This window comes from Rhinolophus ferrumequinum, chromosome 4 (genome assembly GCF_004115265.2).
Source record: "Rhinolophus ferrumequinum isolate MPI-CBG mRhiFer1 chromosome 4, mRhiFer1_v1.p, whole genome shotgun sequence".
In the NCBI taxonomy this organism is placed as follows: domain Eukaryota; kingdom Metazoa; phylum Chordata; class Mammalia; order Chiroptera; family Rhinolophidae; genus Rhinolophus; species Rhinolophus ferrumequinum.
In genome coordinates, this window is record NC_046287.1 from 85716876 (window position 1) to 85730979 (window position 14104).

The 14104-nt window shown below is 37.1% G+C and overlaps 1 protein-coding gene across 1 annotated transcript in view; it reads left to right on the forward strand.

The window, feature by feature from the left end:
* Positions 1-14104, forward strand: part of NEK5 (NIMA related kinase 5) — a 68657-nt gene that overhangs the window by 22921 nt on the left and 31632 nt on the right. The window contains 8 exon segments of the mRNA XM_033104918.1: positions 1595-1725; positions 3849-4033; positions 6979-7045; positions 7880-7996; positions 9392-9478; positions 11039-11131; positions 13266-13355; positions 13601-13669. Coding sequence (XP_032960809.1) covers positions 1595-1725; positions 3849-4033; positions 6979-7045; positions 7880-7996; positions 9392-9478; positions 11039-11131; positions 13266-13355; positions 13601-13669 — 839 coding nt within the window.

Consider the following 14104-nt stretch of genomic DNA (forward strand, 5'->3'; position numbering starts at 1 on the left):
CTTCAAGGAATCAGTGATAGGGAAATAATATCCATGTGGTAGAGAAACTAAAATTGAGGAAAGTTATAGAGGGAAAATGAATGAATGAGCCCCGTTGCCATGTTCAATTTGGTTTGACACTGTTATGTGTTAGTTTAGGTTTAGAATGTTTAGAAAGTAAATAAGTAAAGGATGTGAGAAAGTACATTGCAAACATTTCTAATACAGGAAAGATAGGAAAACAAGAACAAATTTTGATGGCAACAAACATTTTAAAAGACTTACTAAATGAGGAGGTGTCATTAAAAACTATGGTAAATGTTTAAATAAAAAAAATTATTACAGTAAAAGACACATTGCCATTAATCCCCTTCAAAATACTCCCCCTCACTTTGAACACACTTATGCCATCATTCTTGCCACTTTCTGAAGTAGTTTTGGAAGTCCTCTTTCATGAGTGTCTTAGTTGTGCTGTCATGGCTGCCTCAATGTCCTGAATCGATTCAAAACGTTTTCCTTTCATGGTCATTTTGCCTTTGGGGAAGAGCCAGAAGTCGCACGGTGCCAGATCTGGTGAATAAGGTGGATGAGGACACACCGTAATGTTTTTATTTGACAGAAATTGCCATACCAGAAGTGGTATGTGATACAAAATTTCATGTTAATGCATTGTTCATGATCCATGATTTATGGCACACTACCATTATTATTATTTTTTTTGGTGGAAAGAAAAGCAGGTTTATTCAGAATGCTGACATTCTGGGAAAATGGTGGACTCTTGTCCAAATGTTAGGGGAGTCTGGATTCTTCTTGTCGCAGTGAGGAAACAAAGGTCACCAAGCTGATTAATACGCAAGCAGCGTTTATTAGCGATACATTCTCAGGGAAGAGAACAGGTCTAGCCAAGCTTGGAGAGAGAGACCTAAGCCTCTGGTGTTAGTGATATGTGCTCAGGGAAGAGAACAGGCCTAATTGATGTAGGGGAGAAGCGGAGAGAGAGAGAGGAAGGGGAAGAGAGCGAGGGCAAGAGAGCTCAAGTGCCAGAGAGAGAGCTAGCACAGAAAAAGCTATGGCACACTTTAAAACCCACCGTCTCTCAACCGTAGCTCACACCCGACTGACCACACTAAACAAGTTGAAACTTGTCATACACTGTTACTAAGGTTGGATGAGCTGTTCCCATATTGAAGATTCCTGCCTTTCTGTTGGATGGCACTCAGCATCAGCATTCACTGTATTTTCAATCGCACCACATACATTACAAACAACAATGTGACATGAATGGTGTGGCCTGATAATCCAAGCTCTGATGACTACTTTTAATTACTTGTGCCATTATCTTTTGCATATTGTTTCTGTAAATGTTAACATTAATTCTTAATTTTTTTAAAGTAGAATTATATCTAAAGGAATCCTGGAAAAAATAGTTTTCTCCATTCAAAGGAAAGGCATAATAATTTTCCATCAGTACTTCTGTCACTGGGAATAAATGTCTCTGGGTAAAGTAAACTTACTGTGCTATGAAATATCCTTTATGTTTATACCCTCACAAGCATCAATATTAAAGATGTGGAAATTTTTAAAAATTGAACTTATTTTATTTTGGTGAAATAAGATTCTGAAATACAGAAAGTGCGATTCCAGGGGAAGTGCATCCCAAGATCAAGGATATCAGTGCCAATTAAAAGGAAGGATATAGTGTATAGAAATGAATGGAGACCACCAGTTGGAGCCCAGAAGCCATCTGTAAGTCGTACTAAACCATTCTGGTTTTTCAGCAGATAGTATATTCTATAAGCTTACACATATTCAAGAGGTACAAGGTCATTACTTTGAAATCCACTAGTTTTGAACTTATAATAACGTATTTCTGTAATGATCATTAGACTGGTAATTCACTTGACAACTTCTAGTTGTTGCTTTTTTTAAAACAATGCTAAATTGTCTTACAAGTTTTGTATACATTAGTTTTAGTTTCCTTTTTATAACTAAAATTCTTTTAATTTCTTTAAATAAATAGAGTTTTCTTATATAAGACAAATGAGTAGCATAGTGGCAGAAAATATGCATTTCGTACTCTTAATTCTGACATGTTATATATTATTGAGGGATTTTTTAAAATTGTATAATCATTGATCTTTTCCTAGAGATTCTTTATGCTTAGTGATTTGAAACCACTTCAGCAGAGTGTTGAATCTTTTAGTTCATGCTAGTGAAATGCTTCTGGTAAATAAATAATAAAATGGTTATTATTTCTTAATTGAAGAATTGTATTTTTAAAGAAGGCTCATGGTATAATTAGAGGACCATTTAGAAGTACATTTACTAAGTGTTGACTTGCTATATAGACATTTTAGATAATGTGTTAATGTATAAGTAGATTTTTTAAACTATTAAATTACCACTCTTCATTTGCTAGAAGGTGGTTTAACTTTATGAAAGAAATTTTAAAAGTATGTTGTGATTTATAGAATTTTGTAGCAGGCCTGTAGAAGAGAGAAAATATCTAAAAGATCTGAGTGTGGATTAAGTTAGGAGAACAAATTGGCATTTTTCTAATCCTTTGCGAGCTTCTGCTAATACAATGAAATGAATACGTCTCCACAGGAACCATCTCTGATTCTGTTACCATTTGGGATTTTAGAGAAAATCCTAGAGAAGCTGTTTATTTCCTTCCAACATTTTTCTTTATTTCTAACCATTTTCCAACCTTCTCTTGGGTTGAATATAGGTAAAATTATAAAACTAAGAAAACTACTTCATACTTTAAATATTTAAAAAATAAATACATAATTTATGTTTAGATTAATAAATCAAATTTTATATGTTTAATATTTAAATAGAAATATGAGAGTGCCTTTTTATAAGTTGAAGATAGTCAAATATCTATAACTCTTGGTGGTTCAATCTAATACATATTTATGCATATAAATATAAAAATAAATATATAAAATATTAAAAATATATGAAAACCCACATAGCATTAAAAAGAAAAAAATATAGTATGTTACTTTTTACAGTGAGGAAATTTGTTTGGTTTCCAACTGCCAGGTCTAGGTCTTCCCAATAGCTTGACCTTCTTTTTCTCTTTTGTTACCAGCTGTTGAGTAGGCAGAGTTGTTCTGATTAATGTTAAATTGACCCTACTTTGCTATTTAGCAACAAGGTCTTGACTGGTTTTCATATGTTAATTTGGTCTGATTCTTGTCTTCTACCTCATTGGTGTCTACTCAACTCTAAGATAAACATTTGTTTCTGGTTCTCCTCCTCTCATTCTGTTCCGGTTGGGAAGGGTGGTGAGGTATAATTTGGGATGGCAACATGTCTGTTACAGCTGTTACATGACTTTCCTTGTGTTTACTGGGGAAGAATGACTGAATAACTCATAATTTTGTTTTCTTCAACTCGTGACATTTTGTATTTAGTCAATTTATTAGAACTTAAAATGTTGCAAATCCCCAAATTTGGTAGTTGCACAATAACATTTATTCTTCCATAAAGTACAGAAAGGTGTAAATAAATTTATGAAAAACAGAAAATGATAATACTGAGTTTAGTTTCAGATCTTGGATGGGCTAGGTGTACTCCCTAGCTAAGTATTTTTGATGTACTAGCCATGAAGTATGCAAAATTCATACCACACCCTAGCAAAATTATAAACTACCATATTATAGACTTCTAAAATCTTTTTCAATTCCAGGATTTGGGGATTCTAAGATTATTTTCATCTAAAAACAATTCTAGAGCAAAAACAACAAAAATATACCGTTAGTGCCTTGTCTTAGTTACAGTCACTATCAAACTGTCAATCATTATAGATTTGTATTATGTATTTTAAAAAATCTTCTCTCTTCTTTTTAATCCCTCAGATAAAAATGATAGAAAGGCCCAAACCTGCTGCAGTGTGTGGCCATTATGATTATTACTATGCTCAACTTGACATGTTGAGGAAGAGAGCCCACGAACCAAGTTACCATTGTTTCCCTCAAAAAGATACTGGAATTGAGGAGAATTATAGTCAGGAAGAAAGCCACAGCCCATCACCAGGTCAATGGTAACGTGACAGTCTAACTGAAACTTTGTTCCTCTGAAAACATCTTGATATATCAATATTCTTTACTCTGCAATCCTTCCAAATTCTCCTAAAATAATCTAAGAACTTCCAAACTCTTCATTTTATATACCGTGTTTCCCCGAAAATAAGACCTAGCCTGACCATCAGCTCTAATGCGTCTTTTGGAGCAAAAATTAATATAAGACTCGGTATTATATTATATTATATTAGACCGGGTCTTATATTATAGTAAAATAAGACCGGGTCTTATATTAATTTTTGCTCCAAAAGATGCATTAGAGCTGATGGTCAGGCTAGGTCTTATTTTCGGGGGAACACGGTACTTAATTCATAGTTCCCTTGACCCATTTTCTTTTCTAAATTTTTATTAAAATTTTTTAATTTTTAAATTACAGTTGACATACATTATTATATTAGTTTCAGATGTACAACGTAGTGATTACACATTTATATAATTTATGAAGTTATACCCCAGTAATCCCTTGACCCTTTTTCATCTCCAATCTGATGTAGTTTATCTTCTTACTCATGTAGTCGTTTAACTATGGGCAAAGATTCATACTCCTGAATTTTTAATGTTTTTTTCCTTCCTTCAAGTAAATTTCTCATGAAAGTAGTTGTATATTTATCATTTTTTCCAAGAGGTTATTCATATTCATCAATAATAATTAAATTATAATCAAATTATCATTTGAGACATATTGGAAAGTGAAATATATTTCATTCAACATTTATGTTCTTGGGAATTTTCAGAATATGGATGTAGTAGAAAGAAAATAAAATACTTAACTGCTTCTATGGCAGACTTTCAAAAAATTTACTCCATAACAAATTTCTGCATATCTACAATATTTTCTGTTATTTATTTCACACCAATGTTAGTGTTGCTGCATTCAGAATAATTGACATCCATCCATAGGCTTGAAGACCTAAGTCTGAGAGTCATTTTTAAACAGTGTTTTTGCCATCACATTTTTTTCTTTCAGGGTTGGGAATTTGCTAACTTTTGGTGACTTATTTATTGTTGAAATTTTGGATAAATAATGAAAAATACAAGAGACTATGTGATGGTGAGCCCATCAGATAGCTAATGAAAAGATTAGCTATGGGAAGAATAGACATTTTATTTTTAAAGATACTGGGTGCCATTATACTTTCATCCATCTTCATAACACATTTTTAATGACTTCCATGATCATCCGAAGTTACCATGTTTCCCCGAAAATAAGACCTAGCTGGAAAATCAACTCTAATGTATCTTTTGGAGCAAAAATTAATATAAGACTGGGTGTTATATAACATAAGACCGGGTCTATGTAATATAATATAAATATAATACAGGGTTTTATATTAATTTTTGCTCTAAATGACGCATTAGAGCTGATTGTCTGGCTAGGTCTTATTTTCGGGGAAACAGGGTATGTGTTCCACTAGTTCAAATTATAATGTTCATATAAGATTCTACTAATGAGTGATATATATTTTACATAGGTGAAGCCACAAAACTCCCTTGCCTTTTCTCAGTCACTGGGAAAATGTCTCCCACTCTTTGTCTAGATATGAGAACTGTCAAACTGTCAATTATTTTCATTATTTATGATTTTATCCCCCAAACGCTCACATAACATGGTAGAAAAGTCCTTCTCTTTCCTGTATGTGCCCATCATAGTCCTCATCCTACTGTATCCCAGGATGCCCTTCTGATGACTTGACCAGTTGTTCTTCTAGGCCCACACCCCGAGCTTTCCTTTCTATCTGAGCTCAGATTACATGGGAATCCAGTCTTGATATACTTGTCTGGAGGAAGAGGAATCTGTATAGAGGTGTGTGTGTGTGTGTGTGACAGAGACAAACAGAGATAGATAGAGAATGTATTTTGGAAAGCCCCTGTGTGACTGAATAGTTTTTCTCTTGGAGATATTGTTATACACGCCACTTAGGTTTCTGAGAGAAGTGAGTGCTACACGTTAGCCCCATTTGATTCCAGCACCGTTTGTGTCAGACACTGGCCACGCACCTGCACACGCCTAATCTCGTCGCATCTTCATAGCAATCCCTATGAGACAGCATTGTGCTCATTTTATACATGAGGAACTGAGGCCCAGAGACCTTAACTAGCTGCCTGTTCCATCACATTTCTAAACGACTGACTTATTAATTTGACTCTACATAAACTGCAGACTGCTCATCATGATGTTCCTGAAGAAGTTATTTCTGAAATGATAGTTCTGTCTTTCCAAACAACTTTGTCATATGATCGTAGGTCATACTATTATCTGAATTGTGGTAGTTTTCATTTAATAATTAGTAATGACAGGAATTCTTAGCAGGAAATTCTGCAAAAAAGATAAACATATAGAACATAGGTATAAACCTGAAAACAGTTTGACCAGAATTGTGCTGGAAAAATACCTTAAACATTGTGAGTCAGCTAAAGCCTCATTTTTTTTATTCATGAAGCATTTATATGCCAGCATGAGGAGTAGAAGCTGAGCTCAGAGTGTAGTGCAGGAAAGAGACTAGCAACCATCAGTCAAGTCAGGGTTGTCAAGACTGTGGATTAGATACCTGCACAGGGCATGAGAAGATCCTAATATGGGTTTGTTTTTTCCCTCCAACGTATTGTGAACTCTGAAAGCACTGATCCAGCCCTGAAGAAAAATCACTGGATCAGAGAATTTTTCTGTTTTATTTTCTCCTGTATCCCCAATTGTCACAATTCTCTTTATCTCCCATCCTTCTTGATTCCAAAGATCTTCTTTCCCAATATACACATTCTGAAACTTTGAACTACTTCTCGAACTCAGAACTTCAAGTCACAGGTGAATTGTGAATCTTATTACTAACCTGAAAATCCGCTGGTGCAATCGATGTCTAAGACTGGTTAAAATTTCTACCCAAGCTGAACATTTTCATTTCCTAAGGCCTGCTGAATACCTTCAGAGGAAATTTGAAGCGCAACAATATAAGTTGAAAGTGGAAAAGCAATTGGTGAGTAAAATATGAGAGGCAACTGGGAATTTCCTAGTCGTGTCTCTGTTCACAAATATTCATGGATCCATAAGTCAAAGTTCATTCCACATAGAAGATCAAGTCTCCCCTCCACCTTAGTTTTTTAATAACTTAAAGAAGAGTAATTAGAATAGATTTGAATCAGGGTCTGGGAAGACTGGCTTCTGTCTTTGCTGGCTCTCACGCTTGCTGTGTGAGCTTAGGCAGGTCATGCAACCTCTCTGAGACTCAGTTTCCTTTTCTATAAATGATAGTTTTGGAGTCGATGAGCTTCAAGGTCCCCTTCACTGCTACAATTCTTTGATTCTATTTTTTTAGAATTCTACACATTTTTAAAAAGTGAATACTGTATTTTATTTGAAATAAAAGTTAACCTTTACCATTAAGTATAGTGTCAAAATTTAGGGGCTGAGGGACACTGGATATGCATCCTATTTGTATTGCTCTTATTTTGAGTTGCTAAATAGCTCCAGTTCTATTTCCCTAATCTAATCTCATGCTTCAGGGGTTGCTAAACTTTTACTGAATTTTAATTTAACAGTTATAATTTGCCAATTCAGAAAATGAATCTAGGTGTTTCATATGGTAGCATAAAGTATTGTTTTAGATAAACAACACAAATGATTTTATTAATTTTCTGTAATTTTTCAGTATTTCATGCTTAAGAAAATTCTACTGCTCACTACAAGAGACTCCTAAATACTGAGTTTGATTGGTGATGTAATTCTTGTTTAAAGAAAAAGGTCAAGGTCAAATCAGAATATGTTTCCAAAATGCAAGTATATTTTACAAATTACTTCATTCACATAATAGGGTCTTCGTCCATCTTCTGCTGAGCCAAATCACAACAGGAGACAAGAACTAAGAAGTAACGGAGAAGAGCCTAGACTCCAGGAGCGGCTGTTCAAGAGAAACAAAATGAAGGAACAGGTTAAAAACAGTCTGATTCCAGGGCCACCCCTGTACTTAACTTATATCATTGTCTTTTGTATTGTAAGAGGGTGTTAATTTTACTGTCTACAGTACATGCCTGAGAGAATCTCTTGCACAAATACTTGTTTTGCACACTCCTGTGAAGCAGCATACTGGAGGTTTTAGGGGATACAGAGATATATATCTCACCTTCTCTGAGAATGCAGCAAAGCTAAGTTCATAAGCCTTTTGACCTTGGATTGAGAACGTAACTGCCATCATTAACAGTTTTGAAATTTGTATTCGCTTCCTTAAACTACAACAAACTGGGTGGTTTAAAGCAACAGAAATTTATTGTCTTACCGAAGTCGAAAATCAAGGTGTTGGCAGGGTGTCATGCAGGGTCCCTGGTCCCGCTCCCCACATAAGAACGCAGGACATGGTGAGGCCAAAAAGGAACACCCACAGAGCCATAGATAAGGGAGTCATACCACTATAGTCTTGCTGGCAGCTGGGTTGGAGACACAGGAAGTAGGAGTCACACTATCCGCAATCCACACTCCGCCGCTTGCTAGCTGAGCCACCACCTTCTTGCTAGCCCCCATTTTTCTGCTAGCGTAGCCATGACAGTTATATTAGTGTCCAATGGCTCACTGGTTACAGCTGACGGCCAACTAGCCACAGCTGATGGCCATCCAATCACAGTTGATGGCCATTTACTACCTGAGCCAGCACCTTTCCACGTGAGGCCGAGAGCCTGGAAACTGCACTTCTGGCTCTGTCCCCACACAGGGCCACGCTCCCTCAGAAAGCTGGAGGGGAACCTTTCTTTGTCTCTTTCTAGCTTCTGGTGGTTTGTCAGCTATCTTTGGCAATTCTAGGCTTACAGCTAGATATCTCTATTCCCGGCTGTCGTCATGTGGCATTCTCCCTCTGTGTGTCTGTCTTCACACGGCTGTCTTCTTAAAAGACATGAGTCATACTGGATTAGGAGCCTACTATAGTCCAGTGTGACCACATCTTAGCCCAGCTAATTATATCTGCAATGAAGCTCTCTAAATAAGGGCACCTTCTGAACTACCGGGCGTTAGGACTCCAACATGTCTTTCCTGGGGGGACAAAATTCTATCCGTAACAGGGTTATATATAAAAGTGGGATATATAAAGGAATTGTATGTCATTCATGCATTTGGGATTATATATAAAAGTGAGATCACCCCAAGCCACCGTATCACTCACAGGGGGTGAAGTACCACAGCCAAAAGGAAGGCGGATAGAGTATTGTCTTTAGGAGCAACAGGTTTTCTAATTCTAATTCTATATCACACGTTTTAAAATCGTAGGCTATCTCAAGATTATTTTGTTAAGTAGTTTGCAAACATTTACAAATTTTGGATTGCGATTGCTTTGCAGAAATATTGGAAGCAGTTAGAGGAAATACGCCAACAGTACCACAATGACATGAAGGAAATTAGAAAGAAGATGGGGAGTGAACCGGAGGTGAATAAATTCATTCTCCTAAAGGAAACCTTGTTCTCTTGATTTAGAGCTAACTGAATTGAGCAGGTATTAAAAGTAACAATCTCATAGAAAAGAAAACTTTATCTTGTGAACTCTTTTTTTAATAGGAAAACTGTCAGATTTAATTGAAGCTTTGCTTTGTTATCGTTTACTCGAGGCTACACAGGTGATGAGGATATCTGAGATTCTCAGTTAGGAATGGCAGTTATGAAAAATGCTTGTTGATTGTCTTTCTCATGAATCAGTCAATAACTATTGACTGAGCAGCTAAACCGCACCAGGACTGGATTAGATGCAGTAAGTAAGTTCATGCTCATGAGGTAGGGAAAAGAGGCAGCATTTACTGAATTCAACTATTGGAATAGTTTCAGATGCTGGGAGAAAATTCTAAAGTCCATGCAAGACACATTTGTGTGCAGTTGAGATCGTTCTTGAAAATCCCTTTAAGGTGTTACATTGGAAAGTCATTTTTTCATCTCTCAGATCACTGCTTTTTCAGTAGAACTCCTGGTGAAATAGCTGGCCTGTGTTTGCAGACCATGTTATATGAAAAACACACGGATATTTAAACACTAGCAACACTCTCAGTGCCCTGGATTATATATAAAAGTGGGATATATAAAGTGACTATGTCATCCTAATTCTAATTATATATATGCTCCTATGCGAGACCTGTGGGCATGGAGACCAGACAAGATGCAGCTGGGCTCCCATCTCACCTGCACTTGAGCTCACACTCATTGAGTAAATGATCCACGCTGCTGAAGTTGGTCTTTCTCTCTCTCCCCGTCTCCCCCGCCTCTGAGTGCCTGTAGATGAAGTAATACAGATGAGATGAGCATATGGTACAATTCAGTTGTACGTATCAGGCTCTGAACTAGAGCTTTCACATACTCTTATTTACTCCCCATACAGAAAAGTTAAGTAACTCATCCACACAAGGTAGACTAAATAAGTACCGGATTCTAAAACCTGTTCTCTTTCTAGCATATGCTCTTCTACTCATACGTAGTTGGAAAGATAAGACACACATGTAGGAAGCAATTTTTGAATAAGACCGAATACAGTGAAGCTCCGAAAGTCCATAGGAGTAAGGATGAGCAGGCTGAAAGTTTTCATGGAAGAAGAGAGGGGAAGCCTAAGTGGACTCTCAGAAGGAGTAGAGTTTAGAGAGGCAGAGCTAAGGAGGAAAGCATTCTGAAAGATCCACGCAAGGGTTCAGGCGGAGGACTGGAAGTGCCGAGAGGGGGTGGGTTGGAGGTACTTCTCTCCAGAGCAGAGGCTTGGTTAGTGGTGGGGAGCCTCGTACCATCACCAGCCTTATTTTTAAAGTAGGTCTGTGAAGGGAAACCTGAGTCCAGGAAAGATGGAGAGTGGACATTTCTAAAGAGACCATGACAGAAGCACTTGGGGAATTGGAGAATACCAAGCAGCCATAGGGAAAAGGAGCCATAAGGAGAGCTTTATCCAGCCACTGCCATTGACTGTCCCTCAACCAGCTGAGTACCAACCTTGCTGACTGTATAATTTGTGTTAAAGGAGGACTTAAAAATAAGTCATAAAACCTATCTGGTGAAGAAGAGGAACATGTCCATCCACCAAGAGGCACCTGAGGAAGAAGTACCTGTGCAGGTGATGGTTATTGTTAGACATTTATGTGTTTCCCAGTGAGTTTTCCCAAGGCTGGTGGTTTCCCAAGGCAGTGCAGGGTAATCATGTGGGAAAATTTTTAAGAACTCAGATGCCTAGGTTTTGCTCCAAATGGCCTGGGGTGGGGCCCAGGCGTCCTTTTTTCAGAAGCTGGCTGGGTGATTTAGTGTGTAGTGAAGTTTCAGAACTGCTCTTGTAAACCCATGAAAGTTCAACTTTCTGGATGGTGTTTGAGTCGGGGTCTCTGACACATTGGTCAGGAAATCTGATGGTTGGTTAACTTCTCTTCTGTTTCAACCTTACCTTTTTGACAGGAGTGGGGAACTGGGAGCTGAATTATCAGAGGGCTCTTGAGAGTTGGGTTTTTTTTTTCCTTCTGGGAAGTCTTTTACCTTTATCTGCCTCAAGGGCTTGAGTAAGAGCAGGTGAGAAGAAACAGTGTTGAATAAAGGCTGAAAAGCCTCCCTGAATGTTTTGCTTTGTGCAAAATCCCGAGACCTTCACATGATGCCAGAGAGACCTAAAGTGGACTGAGGTTGAATTGGTGGGGGTTAGGAGTCTAAAATAGTTGTATTTAAGGAAAATAAAGCAATATGATACTTCTTGTACAATTGAGACAACCAGACTACACAATCAAATCAGATAAACAACTTCAAAAACATAAGTAAGATATATACGTCACAGTCCTGTTTCAGAGTATTTCCAGTCAGAAAAACACCCTTCCCAGGGTTGCAGGGCAAACAGCTAATACTGATTCAAACTGACACATGCTGTATGTGAAGCATATATACAAAGGCTGTGGTAGTGCAGATGAGGAATTCTAAGGGAGTAATTGATTCTAAGGGAGAGATGATAGAGACCTAATGTACAATGGTGGAGAGAAGAGAGCATTAAACACACACACACACACACACACACACACACACACACACACGCGCACGCGCGCGCACTCACACACCAAGTCCCAGGCTTGAAAGGGATCGGGATCATACCGTTTCCTAAGATGGGGAAGAGTGGGGAGTGAGCTTGTGGGGGGCCACTTTGGAATGTCGGTTAGAGAAGATCCGAGCTTGCAAACCTGTTGCGGGGTCACTGCCCTGCTGTTCCCCCTGATGGAACATGCTTTCCTGAGACCTTCGTGTGCCGAGGTCCGGGATCATTCCAGGGCTTACAGCAAATGCCAAAATCGGCTTTTCCGGTATCAGTCTCATCCTTTACTCTATGCTGTTAACCTATTTTATTTCCTTTATCCCATTTAACACTTTCTGAAATTATGTTGTTATTTTGTTAATTCATTTATTATCTATCTTACTCCAATACAATGTAAGTTTGTGTCAGCAGGGACCTTACTGTCACATTCACGCCACTAGCCCTTCGGACAGTGTCTGGCCATAGTGAGTGCTCAGTGTGAATTTTTGAAGTGAACATTAAAATGAAGATGATGCTAAGTAAGCAGTTGAATATATGAGTCTGAAACTCAGAGGGGAGGAAAGATCAGATTTGAAGGTACACATTAAGAGTCATTGTATAAAGATGGGTTTTAAATCCATAGGAATTACTGAGACCCCCTTTGTGTTGAGGAAGAAAGGGGCAGGGGGCCGAAGGCCGAACCCTGAGAAAGCTCAGCATTTAAAGTTTCCCTCCCAACTGTTTCTTTGAAATTCTTGTCATCGACTTTTACAGTCGTCTTTTCTTCCTCCTTGAAATTGCCTGTCGCATTTTAGAGCCCTCTCCTTCCTTTATACTGTCATGAGCTGTGCGCTTTTCTTGTTTTCCTGATTAGGATCGTAAACCTCTTAAGGAAAGGATCCTGTAGTCAAAATTACATTCTTCAATTAAATTAGGTTGTAGTGGACTGGACTGAAGTAATAGGCATTGTCACATTATAGAATTGTACCCATTGAAGTACCCGTTTTAAGTATATTAATATTTTGAGTTAATGGACACTGTCCCCAAGTTTTTGTGAATTATTATTAAAAGCATGTTTCTATTCTCAAATCAGTCGTTGGATTCAATGAAGAAATCAAACAATGTAAACATACCATGCTGTGAATCAGGGGTTGTGAAAATATATTTGTTTGATCAATATTAAATGCTATATTTTAATTTTCCTCAGAATTTTCAGGATATTGAAAGAGACTTGAAAGAAATTAGACTTCAGAACATAAAGGAAAGTAAAATTCCAGAACAAAAATATAAAGCCAAGGTAACACACATTATGTCTTTTGGTTTCATATTAGAAAGCTGACTGGTTTGGGGGGAGGTGGTCCATACCTTGCAATCTGGGTTGCTACAGGATTTCCCCCCCCCTACTGTTTTATGGAATTTGCTTTATTTTGTGATGTTAGACTATTGGTTTTAATATCTATAACATCAAATAGGGAGTTATAATTTTAAAGTTTTTATTGGATTGCTTAAACTAAGATTTTTTTTTTTCTTGCTTTCTTCTAGAGAGGGGTAAAGTTTGAAATTAATTTAGACGAATGTATTTCTGATGAAAATACCTTCAAAGAGGAAGAGGTATGTCATTAAGTATATACTTCCATTTGTAGGCGTGAGAAAATGAGTGTCTTAGTAGCATTTTTCATGAAATTTTTCCATAGCAGGTAGGGAGAATTTTCTTAAATCTTCCTAAAAGGATCTCTAGTGTTCAAATGAATCTTCTAAATCCTTTTTATACTTCCATTCTTTTTAAAATTGAGGTTATCCCCTTAAATGGATTATTCAAATTTAATTTATTTTTCTTTTATGAAAGATCCATTTTCCTTATAGTATTAACTTTTTATCATAGCTAAATTAAAATAGCAGATATAATTCATAGTAAACAACTAATATACTTACCTAAAAAATTGAGCAGGTACCCTGAAACCATGCACATTTATTTTAGGTCTTAGTTATTGATAACTTTGTACTGGTCTTTGGGTGAATCTCAGTTATGCATTTGCGCTCTCATTG